Below are 21,748 nucleotides of genomic sequence, written 5' to 3'. Positions count from 1 at the left end.
TGCCGACCGTTTGTTGAAAAACACGTCCACCACACTGGACAAATATGTTGTCGATCAAAAATTCCAGCATTTTGTAAACATCTTCCTCTGTATATTTGGAAGATGATTTGGAATTATTTCTTACAAAGTATGAGGAATCTCTAAAAAGAACTATATATTTGTATCTAGGTGTACCATCTTTTTTGGAAAAACAACGATGTATAATGTTTTTAAGTCGGAATTTTAACTGAGTATGAGGAATAGAATATACAGTGTTGAAAAATCATAGGTTTTAATGCTATTATATTCAGATAATAGTCTTGAACTGATTGTCTCCAAAAGGTCTTTTGAATTTTTCAGGATCCACATTGAATTAATACCACTACGGGAGTAACAAGTGTTGTGGTAGGACTGCAGACCCTCTTTGACAGTTGTGAGTATAGAAGTTAAAAGTTTTGAAAGAGGTTTGGTGGTACATTTTGCAGATCCAGCTATGATACGTTGTTTGTATGGATTCTTGTGAAGTTTAGGAATCCAGTACATAGACGGTAAATCACAATCATCGTCCTTGGTAGAGAGACCAAAAGAGGATAGCACAGATTTATGGTTTTCCACAATCTCTTCTTTGGAAAGAGTGGTAGCAGTGTAGGTCTTATCACTGCTATTATTTTCTACGTCTAGCTCTGATAATAAACATTGGATATAAAACGTTTTGCAGACAAAAACAATGTTGTTTTGGGCTTTGTCTGCTGGTACGACAACATATTTGTCATGTATAGTAGACAATGTTTTTGCTACTTCGGGGTCTTTGAAAACTGATGTAGCCTTTGCACTCATTGACCTACTTAAAACTTTCATTCGTTTCAAAATTAAAGACCTCACGGCCTTCAACCACTCTGACAGAGAATCAATGTCTTCTTGTTCTCGTTTTATCCATTTTCTTGCATAGTCCTCGACGGCATCCATAAGAACTTTAAAGTTATAATTCCAATTTATGGAGCGTGGTTCACGGTACTTGCGACGTTTAGAAAGGATATTACGCAGAGATTCGTTTTCGATGATGGTTAAATCTCCCGTAACGACGTGACCAGAAGGACCATATTTGAATGGAGAGGTTCTGCAAGAACAGTCAGGTGGTTTAGCCTTGAAGTCCTCAATCTCGAGGTTCTGCAATAGCCTTTTATAATTGAAAATTTTGGATGCTATGGGTGAAGTATAGGAATATGTAATAATTGGTATGGATTTGTCTTTGAAATATGGGGGAATTTTGTTGGTAACGTTTTTGTGATGGAGGATGTTAGGCAAATTAATTGTATCTATACCTTTGTTGACAAAGGGTAGTGGAAGAAATGATCGTTTTTCCTCATCTTGACTTTTCACACAAACTGGTTAAAAGAGTCTGTGGAAACCAATATCCAAAATGATGGCAACAAGTCTGTATAATGATGAAGTGGGGTCAGAAACAGGAGTGTCAAGATTTGTTTTGTAAAGGGAGTGTAGTAGAGTGAGAGGTATAGAATAAAGTTTGGTTCTAATATGATGAAGTCCAAGAGGTTTTTGTATGAAAGGAAGGAGACCATCTATGGAGACATCATGTAACTTAGGTGACGTATAGTGGCGATGGCCATGACTCCTTTTCCGTCTTGGATTTTTGTCAAATGAATTCATCACATTTATGTTATTGTTATATTGGCTTGAAAGGTTTCCTATATTTTTGATGTTGTCATTGCATCCGTAAGGTATTGCAGTACCTAGTCTGCTTATCCAGGACTCCTCTCTTTCCCTACGATAGTTTTTACTTGGAACAGGACTGTTCGTAGGATGGTAATTTTTTTTCTAAAATAGGAACTTTCATGGAGTGAATTGAATGATCTTGTTGATTAAAGTGTTTATAAATTGTCGGGAATTTGGTGGTGTTAATTCCCGAACGATGACCGCACATTCTTTTATTTAATCGTTCTTGCGTTTCTCCGACATATATTAAACCACATAAGTTGCATTCTAATCCATATATTAAGTTTGTTGATTTGCAACTTAAGTCATCGTGACTTCTTGTATGGAAGGTTTTGTTTGTAAGGGAACTGGAGAAGTAAGGGTCGGTTATAAGAATGTTGCATGTTTTGCAATTTTTTATACCACATTTTGATATGGTACAATGTGGTTCGTCATCGTTGTAGTCAAATATATCGTTTAAAGTGATGGAACATGGTTTGATGATTTTAAAATAGTCAGAATTTTTGTACTGGAATAGATGGTCTGCAGACTGAACGTGTAATTGGGTATTTTTAGTTGAATTGGTCGGGGTACTTTCCATACCAGATGTGAGTGTGCTAAGATTCCCATCTGGGGACACCACATACTTACAAGACAACAGAGTGTCCGATCTGCTGTCAGGTTCGGACCTTTTTATACTGGGCGACGTCCGAGCCAGTTTTTCTTGCATTCCTCGTGTTAAAACCATTAATTTTAAAAATTATATTACTGTGTTGATGATACCCTCGGGGACAAAATCCACAAGCAGAGGTATCGACCCAGTGGTGTGCAAGAGTAATCAAGGGAACCAAGGTTATAGCGGTAATCAAAAGAATGTAATCCAGGGACAAAGACCAGACAAGGAAAACAGACATACACAACAAAGAACATAAAGTAATTAAAATCATAAATACAAAGTAACAAAAGTAAATGAGCAACTCGGACTCCACTAAAAACTGGGAGCATGGACCAGGTGCACCGGTAGGGTAAGCGTCCTCTGATTTTCTAGAAACACCCGCCGAGTTGCTCATAAAAAGTAAAGTCCGGGGTAGACAAACGAGGAAAGGAAAACCATGACCCGTTGAATAAATCAGTTTTCATGGTGCTGATGGATACACCATAACGGTCCACGAGTTCATGATGACGACCATAAAACGTCTGTAGTAATGACTTCAATCTTGTAGCAACATAACCCTGTCCCAGAAGCCTATTTGTCAGAGTTCTAGCGCGATACAAAAAGTCTGCGTAGTCCCGGCAAGCTCTGGCATAACGTATGAGTTGCGATATGAACACTCCATACGCAGGAGCCGAAAGGATGTTGCCACAGATGAAAGGAAAGTTGACAATTCTGAATGAAAAGTCATCACGTTTGTCGTAAAGTTTGGTCAATAGTTTTCCTTTACCATCGATTTCTAAGTGTAGGTCAAGATATGAGGCTGACTTCACAGTGTCTGTAGTATCTTTTATCTCAAGTTCTTTTGGGTAGATGCGATGTATTGAACGTAACATGAGCAATCATATTTTTTATTTGATAGTGGATAGTTTTTAATAAGGGCTCCTATCATGTCACTTCAGCTAGAATTATGACGATCTCTATAAGATGAAACGAAAGCCAATTTCGCAACGACGATAATTTATGTGTTCATGTTGAATAAGGATGTACATAACAATATTTTGAGCTTTTGTTCTTGAATTAGTAACGCAGTTTCTCATAAGGGTCATCTAGATGCATTGAAAATGCAGTCAAAAAATTTTTTCTATAGTATTTTTTTTGTCGCCCGCTCGGATTTATGTTATTTGACTACCGTTATTACACATTATTGATTTTTTCAGGAAGTCAATTGTCCCCATACATAAGGACCATCTCCGTAGCATATAACAATGATATTAATATTACATGAAAACCACAAACACATTAAAAGAGTAATTAAGGCAACCACGATTCTAGCAGAAAGATAAAGAATGTAAACTAGGGAAAGACCAAACATAGCAAACAGACACACAACGAAGAACACAAAATAAACAAAATAATACGTACAAAGCATCGAAATTAGATGAGCAACTCGGATTCCACTAAAAGCTGGGAACATGGACAAAGTGGAACGGTAAGGTAAGCCAGAGTCCTTTGCTTTCCTCGTAAACCCCACCTAGCTGCTCATAAAAGATCAATTCCTGGGTCGACGAAAGAGGATAGAAAAGCTATGACTATAAACCAATCGGCTTTTAAAGTGCAGACGATATTGAGGTTATTTTATGCATTTCTTTTATTCATCCAGTAAATAGGTCTGTAAGAACCTTGAAAGAATCCAACTACAGACAAAAGCCAAAAAAAGAAAAAAAAAAGATGCCAATCTAATATTCATGATAATACAAGATAATTATCATCAAACGTTGGTCAAAAAATCAAAAATACAACTTTAAATACAATTCATGTAAGGAGGTGGTTACATTAAACCTCAAAAAAGGCAGTAACCCTTACGCTGACAAGATAAATCTTCACATTTGCATAGGAAACCACATTTTATCAAGTAATCATGACTGACATTTCGTTAACCCTCCATTACTTGCTTGAATGGTAACATTGATTATTCGTTTTTCTTTTGTTTTTTTTTATTCACGGGATAATAAATCAAATCAACATGATATAACTTTGTCATTGTACACTCTATCACTATAATTCATCATAATATGTCGTATTTAATGTGATGAAATGAAATGGACGTTTTCTCTTTATATTTTGTATGAGTGTTTCATAATTATATTTTTTTGTCAGTTGATCACCATAGCTGCACAAAACGTATCAAGGGAGCCAAAGTTATAGCGGTAATCAAAAGAATGTAATCCAGGGACAAAGACCAGACATGGAAAACAGACATACACAACAAAGATCATGAAGTAACTAAAATCGTATATTACAAAGTAAAAAAAGCAAATGAGCAACTCGGACTCCACTAAAAACTGGGAGCATAGACCAGGTGCACCGGTAGGGTAAGCGTAAGTAAAAAATTATGTATGTAGATTTGAAAAAAAACCATTAAAATTAAACTTCAACATCTATTTTATATGATGCAATCCATCTCATGAAATGTTTTCTAAATATGTTGACCGACTTTCAATATGTATGTTGTCTGTCCATTGCGAAAAAATGATGTCTGTTCAACTATTTTTATACACTGGTTATGAATAAATGAAAGAATTTACCAAGGTTATAACACCAAAACAGGATTCTGTTTACATAAACAAACACGATTTTTGCGTAACACAAACATTTAAAAAACAAATAACATTAGTTGGAAAGACAATGGTTAAATACAGTCGCCTTATTCACAATGTTGTATTTTCAAATGATGAGTTTCGTTACTACATAAAGGCATGTAATGTTTCCCTTTGATGGCATCTAGCTTTTTTTCTCAAAATATACTTATTTAACAAAATCACCTGCCTGCTTCCCCATTTTGACATAAAAATAAATAAATAAAAAAAAAAAAAAAAAAATAAATAAAACTAATACAAATCACGGACTCTTTTTTACTTTACATTTTCAAATAGTTACAATCTTTTATTTCTATATTCTGTGTTGCAAACAGCTTTAACTTTTAGTGTTGAACGTTTTAAATCCTATTTTGTCTGAGGTGAAACTTCATCTAATTAATTGGGTAAAATATTGTAGATTATTCATAATTTTGTGTAATTTGGGGTACCTTTCATGTTAAAAAAAAACAAATAGAATGAACATGAAACCAATTATATATATCGCGAAGGTGTAGGGCATTAAGGGATGAATATTGCCTAAAATAATAACTTTGTCGTTATAACATGAAAGTTGTCTATAACATAATTAAATATATAAATATAGTGAAAATAATATTTTATGGCATTACTTCATATTGATGACAACACAATGGTACCACAAGTGTACGTGATTTAAGGGAGTAGACCTGGGGCACCCCTAAAATTTTCCCATAATTCAATTTTCTTTAAACTTGTACATGATATTACGCAAACTGCACGGCGCATCATGTTTCAATTTTTAAAAGAAAATCCACCATGCAGATTTTGATCAATGAAGACTAAAATATTGCTATTTTTTAGAAATCTGAATCAGGCCAAACTGATCCATATCTGGTATTTTAGGGTCATTTTGACAATATATTTTAATTCATTAACATAATATTAAGTCAAATTCACTTTAAAAGGATTTATGTATTAGTGTTAACATACATTTATTCTATCTGTTTTATAGAAGATATACTAGGCTTTTAATTGACCAAAATAACAAGAAGGGGGTAATTTTCAGCTATTTGCTTATATAAAAACCTCTATCTTGCAACAAATCCATGATTCAGTTTTCGTCTAAAGCTGATATCATATAGACTTTTTATATGCAATTCAATAAACTAATTTTCAGAAAAGTTCACCGTGTAGTTTTTTTTATATTTCAATGAATGTAGGGTAAGACATAAAAATATGCTTTTTGATAATTTATCATTATGGCTAAAATCATGTTTTATATTCAATAAGGTCACCAAATATCAAATTATGATTACTTTTATTGATGAAAGAGCATTGTCGGACACAGCTTGAGTCAACTACTGTTGCAAATTAATGTAACAAAAATATTCATACATCTGCAGATAGGTACAAACTTATATGTTAAACAAAGTTCAATGCTGGAGAGAGTCATATATTGAACAAAGCAAAAAAATGAAAACCGAAAGCTTGAAGTCTTATGAAAGGAATTGTAAAAGGTTACGGAGTTATAAAACTGGCAAGGTTATTGGTAAGCCGTACTGTCTCATGACAGGGATTATTTTCAAATTTCAATATAATATTTTATCTAAAGGAATCTTGGTTTGCAGTAGAAGGCATCATTTCAAACTTTTTCCCACCTTATAAAATGTATTAATCAATGTACCTATTTGAAACATTTAATTAGTATTTCAAAAGAGTAGGTGTACAGGGCTGGCATCTTTGTTCCGGGAGTTGAACCCTTTTTTGGAGTTATTTCTTTTAACAACAGTATTACTTTGAAGCTTGCATATTTGGTAATTTAAACGATCTAGTGACTAAAATCCTTTCAATTTGGATTACCTCCTTTTCCCCAGATCTACTATCTTAACAAAACCTGCAAGTTTATGTGGTATGGACTTCTTTTCCTTGCCAAACTATACCAGAAAGTGACCAAAAAGTATAAAATTCGACGGAATGTGTGAATATTGGGGACTAGAGAACTTTATCTGGCCTATCAATGCAAGAATTATCAAAAGTTTTCACATTTTCTCATTTGTGATGAATTCAAGACTCCAAATTCTCAATTAAATCGTTCAAGACTTTATAATTAGTTTTCAGTTATATTTTATGTCAATAAGACCCTTTATCGCTCTTTCCCTTTCCAATGTGGTGTACAAGTGTTTCGAGGAGTAACTTCGTATCTAAATTTAATAATTAGGAATAACTGAATCCAAAAATTAATTGTATACAAGAAATATTCAAAACCACATCTATCGAAATTTGAAGACAAATCCATCACTGAGAAGTTGTACCGTGTACAAAAGAAGGAATGAAGCTTCAGTGATACACGTATTTTAAAATTTATAGTATTGCAAATTTTGATTGATATACTATGATTTAATTCAGAAAATATTTCATTGAAAATGAGTAAATCCAGAACTTATTATTATTCATGTCAAGAAACCATTTAAATACTAATACTGAGACAATAATTAGAGTTTAAAACAGTACAAATTCTTAGTATAGAAAGGTTGGATAAAAAGCCAGGCATATCTAAGTCAGACTAATGAAGCCAGACAAAATGCAAAGCTCAATTAAAATATAATGATTTGTCGACTAAACCTCAATGATAAAAAATGAAAACCATGTATGATTTTTCACTGCTGCAAGGGATAGCATATGTAGTTATTAGGTCTAATCACATCTTTCATTCGTTTCAAATCATATTAATGATGTCGAAATATGTTATCAAATATAAATTATAGAAGTTATATAAGGACACGTATGTTTTCAAATGATTTTAAAATTTTTCAAAGTGCTACTTATATCAGTTTCTCAGGCTAATCTGCATTTATATGACATATGAACTCATATTCCTTATTAAACACTGTTTTTTTTTCATTTCACGAAAGCTTGATTTTATAACTAATGTTTTTTAAAAGTTTTGCACTCTCCATATTTGATCGATACTGTGATTTTTTTAAAGAACAATTGAAAAAGGTATTTAAGGAAATGGTTATAATTTATAAAACAACGTACACACATTTTGCGTTTTGGTGTTAGGTACATTTTTATTGAATACAATGTTCTAATGATATAAGTTAATAGGAAAACATGACAGTATTGTGCGAAAAATGAATTAAATAAACAGATGACAAAATAAATCGAATGTAAAATCTAACAATGATAAAAGATGATAGTAAAATATCACACGATTACGTAAATAATGTTCTCAGTCATCTGAATCCATTCCGTCTAACGCCTCTCCGAAAAATCCACCTAAAACTTTTCCAGCTGTTTTTGCTATTCCTCCGACCTTTTTTACTTTTTTCGTTGACTTGGCATTTTGATTGTCATCAGCTTTACTCTTTGTATTCATTCGATAACTATTTGGGGTAGGATGTCCGCCTGGATATGTTGCCGATGGAGCTTCTCCTCGCTCTGCATGACTATATTGAGGGTTGGCAACACCCACTGCGTTCGGGTTTTCATGTACACGGCCTTCTGTTTTGTTGGCTTTACAGACCAAAATTATTGAAACGATCATCACCATTAACTCAAGTCCTCCACCAACGCCAAAGATTATCACCGAATACGGTATATTGAACTTCACAATGTGTGCAGTATTTGGTGACTTGAATATTTCATTGATTGATATAATGCGACCAATTAAGATTAATGCCGTTATCACTGAAAGATATATAATACAACTATTAATATAAATAAAGCATAAATTGACTGTCCCAAATCTCTTCTGATCGATGGAGAAATCAACTTATTGTTTCAATTGACAGTAATAAAATATGGAAAAAAATCACTTGGCAGAATGAAAATATAAAACAAATATTTGTAAGAATATTGTTTGTAACGATCATATTAAAGTTCAAGAAGGTTGGAGATCACGGTCAACTTGCTGTAATATACTTTTAAATCCAAATATAAATATTTGTATTGTCCTTAAAACTGATATAAATTAAAGTAACACGTAATTGTACTCCTTCAACATGTTCCAATTCAAAATACAAAAAAAATATTCGACATTCCCTTACTTTCCATTAACACGACAAAAATGAAATGTGTGTTTTCTAATATATCTTATTTAACATCAAACGACTTAAAACATGCAAAAACTCAAATTCTAAAACCACTCTTTTACTACAAGGTACCAGAGAAATGACAAGATGATGTAAAATTGGAGAGCGTGTTCCGAAACGGTTTCTCCTGAGAATAACACGTCCGGAACATGCAAATACCGCCCTCTATGTAATTTACAAATAAATGGTTAAGACAAATTGTTTTTTTCTTCCAGACTATCTTTAATTAAAATATCTGAATCCTGGTTTAACACACATTTCCATCGAAAATGCCTGTATCAAGTTATAGTAATTGGATGGTTTCCAATTACCAAGTTTCCTTTGATATTTCAATTTGTAATACTGTTTTTAAATTTTTCCTTTTATTTATCAATTCGCTTGTTCTGGGCATGACTTTCTCTAGTGATACTCATACCATTTACTAATACTATTTTCCATTCACAAGTATTGATTGTGCTTGTTTAAACGTTTTTGGTGTAAACAAAACAAGACAAAACAAAACAAAATACAAATTTACAAAACAAAAAATTAAACCAATCAACTATTCAAATTAACAAAACCAAGAAAAAAAAAGAAAAACATACAACAACACATACACACAATAAAAAATCCTCAAAACAAAACAAACCAAAATAAGTCATACATTGAAAATCCGTTAAAATGGGTGATGTAATTTCTAACACAGACTGTTTCTCTTTAACCAAATTTTATTTCTATATAATAAAAAACAAACAAACTAATAATACCTGACAGAAAATTACAGATGATTGCCACTGTCAAACCCCATCTACGATCATCACTACAGCTGTAAACAATGATGAAGATGGTAGCTACCACACACAGGAGAATGGCAATGACAGCTTCTGCTTTGTATTCGACGAAATTGTAACTAAAATAATTAACATCTGTAACGAAAAGTTTCATTTTTGTTTGTATTTTTTTGGCCTTTGGCATAGTACATCTATTTGTTATAAACAGTATATCTAAGTAAAGATTTGTTAATACCAATAAATAATCGTTTTCGCTATGACCCTGAAATTAAAGGACGTCGCGTAGTTGTTTGATACACAGCAAAACATAACAAACGACAACATTTTCATAATTCTTACTTGTTGTTGATCCTGTGAGTGTTGTTTCCCCAGAGGTAGCAGTAAACCAAAAAATTCCAATCTCAGCCTTTAAATTCGCGGTAACTAAAATTATCCAGCCCTTTGTAGCTGCCCCGGCTACAAGAGTTGCCAATGCAGCAATGTTAATTACAGCCACCGCGTATGAAATCATTCTTGAAAGCTTGTTACTTGAGTCTTGAAAACATCAAATCTGCGTATATAGGGAGCTAATATATCTTTATATACAGTTTTGAAGTGAGAGAGAGAGAGAATTTAATTGGTCTGTGACGTAGGGTTAACGTAACATGGTATTTGCCAAATCATTAATCCACATCCTATTCAATGCATCGGTTGAAAGATATTAATGAGCATTCTTCACACACTGATATCGTTTTTTTACCCTTTTCACAAATTTAAAATTATATATATATATATATATATATATATATATATATATATATAAAGCATTTCGGCTACATTCCTTGATTCGAAAGATATTTTGTAGACAATCAGTTCAAGACTATTATCAGAATGTAATAGAACCTACGATTTTACAATACTGTATACTTGTATTCCCAATACTCAGTTAAAAATCCCGACTTAAAAACATCATACATCGTTGTTTTTTCCCAAAAGATGGTACACCTAGATACAAATATATAGTTCTTGGTAGAGACTTGTCATACTTTGTAAGAAATAATTCCAAATCATCTTCCAAATATACAGAGGAAGATGTTTACAAAGTGCTGGAATTTTTAATCGACCACATATGTGTCCAGTGTGGTGGACGCGTTTTTCAACAAACGTTCGGCATTCCAATGGGAACAACTTGTGCTCCTCTACTTGCTGACCTATTCTTTCACTCTTATGAGGCTGGCATTATAGTTGATCTGATCCGAAAGAATATCGTTTAGCTAGATCCTTTAATCTCAGTTTCCGCTATATAGATGACATATTACCTTTAAACAATCCTATGTTCGGGCATTTGATACATCGCATCTACCCCAAAGAACTTGAGATAAAGGATACTACAAACACTTTGAAGTCAGACTCATATATTGACCTACACTTAGAAGTAGATTGTGAATAAAACTATTGACCAAACTTCACGACAAACGTGATGACTTTTCATTCAGAATTGTCAACTTTCCTTTTATCCGTGGCAACATCCCTTCAGCACCTGCGTATGGCATGTTCATATCACAACTCACACGTTATGCCAGAACTTGCCGAAACTATGCATACATTTTGTTTTGTATCGCGCTAGAATTCTAACAAATATGCTTCTGGAACAGGATAATGTTGCAACAAGATGAAAGTCATTACTTCAGAAGTTTTACGGTAATCATCATGAACTCGTGGGTCGTTATGATGTATCCATCTGCGCCATAAAAACTGATTTGTTCAACTCGTCAAAGTTTTACTTTCCTCGTTTGTCTACCACGGTTTTGACTTTTTATGAGCAACTCAGCGGGTGTTTCTAGAAAAGAAGAGGATGCATACCCTACCGATGCACTTGGTCCATGCCTCATTTGCTTTTTGATTTTTCTATTATGAATATAATAGATTTGAGGGAGAATCTCAAAGTCTACAAGACTTCTCGTGTCCTTTCTGTTGCCAAATATTCACATTCTCACAATAATCTAAGATATGAATAACTCTATTTTTGCTACTTAAACTATATTTCTACAATGCTAGTATTGTATATTCTTTAAGTCCATAGAAAGATGAAACCCACACATGTCTAAATGCCTTTCTTTTTTACTTTATAAAATGAAATTTTGAAATAGTGTTATGGATAACCTTCACCCCATCTTACTCGGATACGTGGACGTTTTACTGTGTTGACATTAGTAACAGGTTGTTGTTAACTTGCTGAAGGGATTTCCCCTAGATAATTCTAATTGATAGTTCTAATTGAAATTCAAGGGTAATGAAACAAACACAAAAATTGTTTTTCAGTGGGAAATATATAAAAGCGAAGTTCAGAAGTTTGGAAGCTTATTTAAAGTAATCAACGATTTTCTGACATTGTTAATGATATTACATCCGCATGTCAGTTTTATACCATAAAACGTTTCAATGAATATCTTTTACCACTTTGGTTAATATTTCGTTGAGAACTTATGATGTATGACATCGATCATTTTACTGAAAAGTATCTGTTTATATTGAACACCACTTTTTTTTAGCTACACAAAAGGATGTTCCGGCGGCTGTTTGCATTGTTAAAAATTTTAAAAATAATTTGGTGGAGCAATTTGACAGATGTAAACATGTTGTGGTTTTTGCATTGATATATAGAAAAATACAAATACGATTTTAAATCAATAAAACTTTATCAAAAACTGAAAAAAAAAGAAAATGAAGAAAACAGAGTCAAGACTATGTATTCTGTACCGGTTCATTCATAGATAAATACGTCTGTTTGTTTGTTTATTTGTTAATAGTAAACCAAAATATTCCATATTTTAAGTTTTCAATATATTTTGGTAGAAGAGACAATTAAAAACATACAAATTTCTTTAGGTTTTATGTTCAGCAATCGTAATTATACTGTCAATGCAATGGACAGTTGTGCTGCTTTACCAGACTGCTTGGCAACATAGATGATAATTCAGGGTTTTGTAATCTTATGAATATAATAGATTTGAGGGAGAATTTCAAAGTCTACAAGACTTCTCGTGTCCTTTTTGTTGCCAAATATTCACATTCTCACAATAATCTAAGATATGAATAACTCAAAACATGGCACTCAAAAAAATTAAAGAAGAAAAAGAAGAATGTTTATTTTATAGTGCAACCTGAATATAAAATATATACAAATACATTAGTCGATATTAAACGTCAGCCGGCCAAATAGGCTTATGATGTTATCTTAAGTCGAAATTATAAATACATGTTATAAAACCGATATTTTACATTCGAACTTATATACGAGAGTAACTTTAAATTACAAAAAAAAAAAAAAAAATCATCAAGAAATTACAGTTCTTATGCGATAACTTTCTGTGATGAAGTTTGCCACAAGTGTGCACAGTTTAGGTTGGTTAGAAGCTCACACAATTTATCAGTGTCAGACCAGATATATCAGGGAAAGTCACTCGAATATCATCAAAAAGTTGTTTTCTTCTTTAATATCAACCTTGTTTTTTTATACTTTTAGGTAATGCTATTTCAGAGTAATTTCTTAAAATAAATTCTACAGTTTTGCAAGAAGCAGTTTGACTTAAGAGTGGTAGTCCCGGGGACACAAAACAGTGTATTATACAGAATATACTGGTAACGTGATCAATAAAACTGATTTATTCAACGTGTCAAAATTTTCTTTTCCTCTTTCGTCTACCCCGATTTGACTTTCTATGAGCAACTCAGCGAGTGTTTCTAGAAAAGAAGAGGACGCATACCTTACCGATGCACTTGGTCCATGCCTCATTTGCTTTTGTTATATTGTATGTATGATTTAAGTTACTTTATGTTCTTTGTTGTGTATGTCTGTTTTCTATGTCTGGTCATTGTCCATTGATTACATTCTTTTGATAAGAGCTTTAACCTTGGTTCCCTTGATTAGTCTTGCAATAGTATTATTCATAAACTTATTGATCAGTTAAGAGAAGAGAAAGGAGGAATTATAGTTTTGGTCAATACTGAAATCGTAAAAATAATCTACTCATTAGTTTATATAAAGGCATTAAAAAAGGGGAAGAACGTATTACTTGTTTGAAGAAAGCAAACAAATTGATTAAAGAAAACGGAGTAGAAAATTTTATGATAGCGAGAGATATGAATAATGAACTTGACAAAGCATTCACTGTAAAAATTAAACTCTTAGAAATATTAAAACAAAACCAGTTAATAGTCTTAGACCCTGATAAAATCAAATGATTTAATTGGCTTATGGCGTATGCTTAAATATCTCTACAACAATCTAGTCGAACTGACATGACTCTGGTTTGAAACAAGACTTTATACCAAACGTTGAATCCTGCGACATAAGACCAGGAACAATCAAAACCACAGATCATCAACTAGTGTCTCATCAATCCCTCCCAATTCGTCTTCTAATTCAGCTCTTATCGCTATTCCTCCGACTTGTTTTGCCTTTTTGGTGTCAGTCATCGTTTCATTCGATGAGTTGGCATTATGTTTGTCATCGGCAGTAATCTTTGCAATCATTGGATGACTATTTAGTTGTCCGCCTTGATATGATACCGATGACACTTCTCCCCGCTCAGCATGACTATACTGAGAGTTGACAACACCTGTTAAGATTGGGTTTTCCTGTACACGACATTTTGAATTGTTAAATTCGCAGACCTCGTTTATCAAAATCGTCATCACAATTAACTCAATTCCCACACCTACACCGAACATAATCACCGAATACGGTGTCTTGAATTTTACAATATTTGCAGCATTCGTGAAATTCAATATTCCATTGATTGATAGATGTACAATTCGACCAATAAGAATTAATGCCGTTATTCCTGAAACGTAAATAATGCAAGCATTAATATAAATGATGCATTGAATTACTCTTTACAATGAAAATGAAGGTCTGTAAATACAATAATACAATAAGGAAACATTCTTATATCTCATGGCAGAATAACAATAAATGAAAAATCTGACTTACTTTTGTTTGGACGGACCATCTCTTGTAACGACATAACTTTCGTATTCGGAAATAAAAATATAAAGTCAATATAAATTCAACAAATACTACAACGGAAAAGTAGATTCTATGATGAAAGATACAAGTAACTCTTTTGTTCTGCCTTTTTTTAACTAGAACATTGATATGTTAAACATTTCACTTATAATTATTATTGGTCACTCAACATTACCTAACCTTTAAACCGACAAAAATTACATATATGTGTTTTCTAGTAATGTTTTTAAATCAATGCATTTTTCCCTTCTACGTTTATTTTCATTTACTACCAGACTAAAAACAAAAACTGAAGCGTCAGCGGTGGGATAATTTAAAAAAAAAACAATAAACAACAAACAAACAAGGCCTAAACGTTGACACAGGAAACAAAGACAATCTACATAGACAATATGTATAAACCGAAATGATTGACTACACAAAAACTAATGATAAGTTAAACAAGACGTCACATAAAACACTAAAGCACTAGCAATATGAGCTCCGAGGAAAAAAAATACCATAAAACATACGACATAATCAACAAAATATATATAAAACGCAAGAATATAAAGTCTAGGTTACAGACACGAGCCTCTTATGTAATACTCTAAATGTTGATCAATCCTTTATTATCTATTAAAGAATATTCATGTTGCATTTTCAAAAGCCTTTTTAGAGTTATTAAAAAAAAATTAAAAAAAAAAAAAAACAAAACACAAATAATACCTGACAGAAAATTACAGGTGAATGCCACAGTCAGAATCCGTCGACGATTATCATTACAGATGTAAACAACGATGAAGACGGTAGCTACTGCACACAGGAGAATGGCTATGATAGCTTCTGCTTTGTATTCGAGAACATTGATGTAACCAAAGTGATTATAATCTGTAATAAATAAAAAATTGATTTGTTTTCTTTGATATTTAAAATTTGGAAGTGTATTTGACGATGTTCCTATTTAATATAATGATTTATTGGTTGTTGGGACCAACCATTTGCTCTGTGAGTAGGGCGCCCTATCCCCCTGCCAGGGTTCTGAGCACTATTTAGTCGCCTTTTACGACAGACAAATTTAGTGTTGCTGTAGGCCTATTCTTTTGACATCCAAACCCGCTCTATTGATTATGAAAGGGTAAGTTTTAGTAAAAAAATTTAAATAAAAAAATCACATATTCATTGCATCAATATGAAACGCTAAAATTGAAGGACATCATTTTGCTGTCCGGTACAAGGAGAATTAATGTATTTTTCATAGTGTAAGATAACAAATTAAAACGTTCACATCGAATTAAACCAAAACTTGAGAATTTTTATAAAACTTGTTAATTTCTATGTTCATGTCAGCAGTTTGTTAAGAACAAAATGAACTTCAGAGCTAAACATAAAAAGAAAAAAAAAACATGTAACATTCTTACTCGATGTTGATGCTGTAAATGATGTTGTTTCTGAGGTATTAGTATACAAAAATATTCCTATCTTCACCTCTGTGATCCCATCAGTTATGATAATCCAACCGCATGAAGCGGCCCCTCCTGTTAGTAATCCTAATGCAGCGATGTTAATTACGGCAACCATATATGAAGTCATTATAGAAAGAGCCGGTATAAGCTTATTTATGTTGTCTTTTTAATATAAAATCTGTGTAATGTATGGGGCAATTTTATCTTTTTATATACTTTATATGCTTGATGCTGAATAAATTGAAAATACGTGTACTTGAAAAAAAATCAAAAAATCATTTTAATGCTCCGATGAACATCGTGTCTTTCCTACATCACAACTGCGTAGATATTTGAATGTGTTTTATCTTTTTATATGCTTTATACGACTGATGCTTTATAAATTGGAAATACCCATAATTAAAGAAACAAAATAATAATATCAGATCAACATTGTTGTGATTCACTGATAATCGTGTCTGATAAATATCAAAACTGCGTAGGAATGAAACAACGTTATCTTTTTATATACAATGTACTTTATATGCTTTCTGCTTTATAATTTGGAAATACCCCTAATTTTGAACAAAATAACAATATCGGACCAATATCTTAATGCTTCGATGATAATCATGTCTGATAAACACTATGTGTAATAATTTCAGCATGGTAAGTGTTAAATAAATGCATCATCGGCATCTTCTATGTCATATGCTACATTTACAAATGAAGAATATACCTGTAGTAATTACGTTCATAAACAGCTAAACATACTAGTACAACTCGTTTAACAACAACATGAAATCTATAAATAATCTGATCATAATGGTATGTAAATCAACTTCAATAGAATAAGTTATTGTAAAGATATTTTCCTTAAATTTGAGATTTGATACCAAACGATTAAATAAAGCAATTTGATCAAACTTGGTTAAATTGAAATTTATTTTATTCCGCATTTTCCAATTTGACACATTTTTACATACAAATGATAGAAATTGAAGATATGTTTTTCTCCCTTCTTGCACATTTATTCCAGATAAAAGGTCTTTTCCCTCTTAATCTAGAATTCAAATTGTGGTGTATTGCGTTTTTTTTTATATGTAATTGCATGTAATATTGATAGTGTATATAGATTGTCTTCGCTTCCCGTATTTGCGTTTTAGTTATGTACGTGGATTTTAATGTATCTGTTTTGTCCTTCTACTGAAAGAATAATCAAGGGAACCAAGGTTATAGCGGTAATCAAAAGAACTGAAATGCTTCTGTATATTTGTGTGCCGATTTGCAATAAATATATATGAATCAAACATATATTATAATACTATATATAAATATATACCGTTAATTGCTAAAAAAATATAACTGTTAACTTTATAAATACAGTTCAGATTTTCAAATCTACAATATTGACAAAGTGAAGTTCTCTTTATTTTCAATTTGTTTGAATTAATATCATTTTGATTTGTGGCTTGTTAATCACCGAATCCGAAATTTAGCTTCACAAATAAACAATTATTCTCAAGATTCATACCAAAAAATGAATAAATAACAACATCGATATTATATAATGTAACCTTAAAACAAATTAAGTGTAAAAATCAGGGAGTAGGTGAAATATGGAATGAAAAAAAAACACCATTTTGAAAGTTTAATTTGACTATTTGCATCATCAAAATTAAAAAGACAAGATTTTCCATATCACGTTGGTGAATTGAGTTTTAATTTCATTGAAATTAACTGAAAATAAAAAAAATTCAAGGGCAGATATCTGGACCTAAAACCTTATTTATCTAACATTCTATTGACAAATTTTGACCCAATCCAGTGATGCAGATGTCAAATAATGGTCTTGGTCTCACTAACCACTTCTAACGTTTCCATTACTTTACATGTTAAAAATTTAATTTTCAAAGTTTCACTGTGAATTCCCAGGACAAATGACATCTTAAAGTTGCATACCATTGCAAAGCTGGGAAAATAAGGATTTTAAAATCATTATGCTAATGGTACGATGATTGTAGAAATTCTTCACAAAATTTACTTGAATAAAAATATTGAAAATCCACATTTTTACCTTTTCTGCTAACTGACAGCATGGAGGCAAATTACTCACACATGTAAACAATATTCATACACTTTTGTAGTAAATTACATATATGGTTTTTGAGTACATATTCACAGTTTTTGTTGACTTCTTTTAATCAGAATACACACAAATAATGCACTTACAATGCATAGGTATAGGTTTAGTGTGCTTTTTTACTACGTAGGGGGGTGGCCATTTGACACGAAAGTGGTTAGTGAGACCCTTTTCAATTAGAGTAAGCATCGTTGAGTGACATTATATTGTCAGATTGATGGGGTTTTGACATGCAGGATTCAGATTTTTTCCATTTTGTCTGATTCTTGCAAAAAACTAACACTTCAGTACCAGTCCATATATTCAATAAAATTGAGACTTGGCATATGGAAGAAGTAATTGATGGTGTACAAAAACCCATCGAAAAAAAAACCAATGCTTTTTAGGTCTGGTCTTCATATGCATCGACGGGCTTTTCTGCAATCAGATTTAAATGGTTTAGTTAACCATATATTCATCCTCTTTCTCAAATCAACTAAATCAAAAAAATCAACTACATCAAAAAAAAAAAAAAAAAAAAAAAAGGAAAAAAAGAAAAAAAAAAGTATGTGTAGTACTTATTTGTCGACTTACTCGGTCGACAGCCTGTTATACGGAGTAAGTATCATACTAGTTTCGTATCTTTAACAAAAATAAAATGTTTATAGCTCACACATAAAAGTTTTATAGTTATGAAGAGTGATAAATAATAGTTAATTTAAAATTGCAAAAACATTATCATTTAAAAAATGCCAATATTAGGCTAAAAACCACTAATTCCACTTTCCATAGGCTTCTATGCTAATTTCACAATATTCAATGGCTTCTCTGGACTTTACCTTAACTTTAACCTGCAGAGGACTATATATCAGCATGATTCTACATATATCGGCTCACAATCCTCAGAATGGCATGTGGGGTTAGCAGACTTGCAGTGCAGTACTGGTCACCGGAAGTGAAGTGTCTATAAATAGCATGGGAAATCCCAGTGTTTTCACAAGATAGGGGTATATTTAAAAATCATTATGGAGATTAGGCTTCACATCACAAGAAGCAAAATGCACCTATAAAATGTACAGAAATGTTTTTCCTTTCAGAAACTGTTTAAATTTTTTAAATAAGATGAGAACTTTTTTCACAGCACTATGAGGAACAGGGGTAATTTCTGCGTAGGACTATTTTTGCGTACGTTCCGAATGCTCATTGGTTGAATTGGTGGTCTGTAACCTATTAACATTTGTCCTCTTACATGTTACACCTGCATCACGCCTAAATCATACAAAGTGAATTTAACGGCTATACTAACAAAAAAGGGTTAATTCTGCATCGAAAATAAAATATCAATTTCTCAGGTAAATTTGCCTTTTTTTCCAATCAAAACACTATATTGAACATAGTTTTTTTCTGGTAAAGCATTTCATAATAGCATACGATATTCTAATTAGTATTTTTTTTCACAAACTTTAATTTCTTAACTTTGGGACGCCATATATAATTTTATTTTTTTAAATGACAAAAATGTAAAGTACTAAGGTATATTTGTTTATTGTTTATTTTAAAATCCATATATTCCATTCAATGCTATTTTATACTAATAAATCAGTTGGAAAATATGATAATATTCTCTTAATTATATTCTACCAAAACATATCGACTGTAAATTCCATTGTAGAAAATGATGATTGTGAAATAACACAAAATTACCTGAGAAAAAAAGTTCTTTGTGTAAACCTTTTCAGACTTTTTTACCCATTACTTCTAAATCCTATCAGAAAAATCCACCCAAAACTTTCTCCCTTTTTCGCTTTTCCTCTGAAATTTTCAGCTTAATTGTTGTTCAGAGTTGTTTACTTGAGAAAACTTGACAATGTTATGCGTAGTTATTGGAAAACTATTCGGGTACAGTCGTCCTACTTGTCTTGTTACCGTTTGAATCCCTCTTTCCGTTCGCAATGATGATGCTGCGGAATGACAACATCAGTGAGCTTAAGACTTCTTGCACACGATCTTTGTTTAGTTGGCTCTGAAGAAAACAATTATTAAAATGACTATAACAATATCTAATAAGCGCAATACCCAAATCTGCATCCATGATTATCCTCGTAATTTGAACTCGAAATAATCGTGGGTTTCAATGTTTGTGGTATTGATACAGGGGAACCAATAAGAATAAATACAGTTATTGCAGAAATGTAATAAAAATAATCAAAACTTAAGATGGACAATTTAACAATGAAAAGTGTTTTGTAAATAAAAAAGTAAGGTACTGAATTTGTTACATATTATTGAAAAATAAATATAAATGCAACATATCTTAAAAGAGAGATTAATAAGATAGTTGGTTTAAGAAACAAATGTAGATAATTATCTCCCATGGTAACAAGTGGAAAAGTCTTTCAATTTTGGTAATTTTTCAAGTATTTATCATACCTGCCTTTAATTTCGATTTTCAATTGTTTTCTGATTTTGCTGCTTCGTCATATTACAAGCAAAGATAATTAAAACTAAAGAGAATAAAGACTTTACAGCATATTTCGATTTTAAATATGAAAATAAGCTTAGTTTATAAAAGCTCCGTCGTTACATGTATAATGGTTTCATTAGCTTTTTCATTAGTAATGTGCTTGTATTTTTTTTTTATTTTGGTTATTGGTCACTTGAGTGGTTATCCAATTGACTCAAAAAAATAAAAAATAAAATAAAAAAAATAAAAAAATTTAAAAAAAAATTAAAAAAAGAAGAAAATTAAATAGTACAAGATATAAATTAATAAAATTAATATTCCAACTGACATATCATATACCTTTACATGTGTCGCGAATCTAGGAGCCGTCCGACTCCGTCCGTCCACCCATCACAGTTATTGTAACCGAATTTGTGGAATATGTAACTTAAAAATTTTCTACCTGACTTCGCATAGTGATAAACCTACTGAAGATGTGTACCTCCTTTTATGGAGAAGTTTGGCAATTTTTTTCTTCCATTTAGCATATTCAACTTTTTTAGCCATTTTTCCGCAATATATGCTTTCATTAGTACATAAGATATTGAAACTTGTAACCCATACAATATATTTTTTTCATAACTCGTTTAGTACTCATATACATATTGAAGACACGTACGTCTGTTAAAACCGGACGATAACGCTGATTCAGACATGTATTGATCTTGTTCAAAGTTGTAGTAGGAAACACACATACTATATTATGCCTATCGTTACTGGCATACGACACGAAACAATAAAAAGGTATACTAAAACCATCAATATGACCTCCCTATAAACTTGGGATGAGCTAAAATTTTTAGTAGGCAGAAGTCCTGCTGCTTGTTGTCAGTCAAGCTTGAGGTGAAAAGTAAAACCATTT

At 31.9% G+C, this 21,748-nt stretch overlaps 2 protein-coding genes across 2 annotated transcripts; both read right to left on the bottom strand.

The window, feature by feature from the left end:
* Window positions 1–8,001: 8,001 nt before the first annotated feature.
* On the bottom strand, window positions 8,002–10,501 carry LOC148614891 (uncharacterized). The gene is made up of 3 exons (XM_088589389.1): window positions 10,166–10,501; window positions 9,803–9,961; window positions 8,002–8,652 (listed from the first exon to the last, which is right to left on the bottom strand). Exons 1-3 carry the CDS (start codon window positions 10,335–10,337, stop codon window positions 8,195–8,197), a joined length of 789 nt encoding a protein of 262 aa, XP_088445515.1. The 5' UTR covers window positions 10,338–10,501; the 3' UTR covers window positions 8,002–8,194.
* A 2,439-nt stretch (window positions 10,502–12,940) lies between these two features.
* On the bottom strand, window positions 12,941–16,497 carry LOC148614890 (uncharacterized). The gene is made up of 3 exons (XM_088586208.1): window positions 16,238–16,497; window positions 15,546–15,707; window positions 12,941–14,652 (listed from the first exon to the last, which is right to left on the bottom strand). The coding sequence occupies exons 1-3, from the start codon at window positions 16,407–16,409 to the stop codon at window positions 14,174–14,176; spliced, it is 813 nt and encodes a 270-aa protein (XP_088442334.1). The 5' UTR covers window positions 16,410–16,497; the 3' UTR covers window positions 12,941–14,173.
* Window positions 16,498–21,748: the final 5,251 nt, after the last annotated feature.

This window comes from Perna viridis, chromosome 6, assembly GCF_037379345.1.
Source record: "Perna viridis isolate PV_CMFRI_1.1 ecotype Kerala chromosome 6, ASM3737934v1, whole genome shotgun sequence".
NCBI lineage: Eukaryota > Metazoa > Mollusca > Bivalvia > Mytilida > Mytilidae > Perna > Perna viridis.
The sequence above is the reverse complement of the archived record's forward strand: the minus strand, read 5'-3'. Positions and strand labels throughout refer to the sequence as shown.

Bases quoted from the DNA above. Each gene is read 5' to 3' on its own strand.
- LOC148614890 (XM_088586208.1), bottom strand. From the start codon at position 16,409: ATGACTTCATATATGGTTGCCGTAATTAACATCGCTGCATTAGGATTA. The intron at 15,708-16,237 runs GTAAGAATGTTA...TATTTATTACAG, and splicing joins ATTTACAGCATCAACATCGA to ATTATAATCACTTTGGTTAC. The intron at 14,653-15,545 runs GTATTATTTGTG...TTTACGTTTCAG, and splicing joins CACCTGTAATTTTCTGTCAG to GAATAACGGCATTAATTCTT.
- LOC148614891 (XM_088589389.1), bottom strand. From the start codon at position 10,337: ATGATTTCATACGCGGTGGCTGTAATTAACATTGCTGCATTGGCAACT. The intron at 9,962-10,165 runs GTAAGAATTATG...TTTTCGTTACAG, and splicing joins ACTCACAGGATCAACAACAA to ATGTTAATTATTTTAGTTAC. The intron at 8,653-9,802 runs GTATTATTAGTT...TATATCTTTCAG, and splicing joins CATCTGTAATTTTCTGTCAG to TGATAACGGCATTAATCTTA.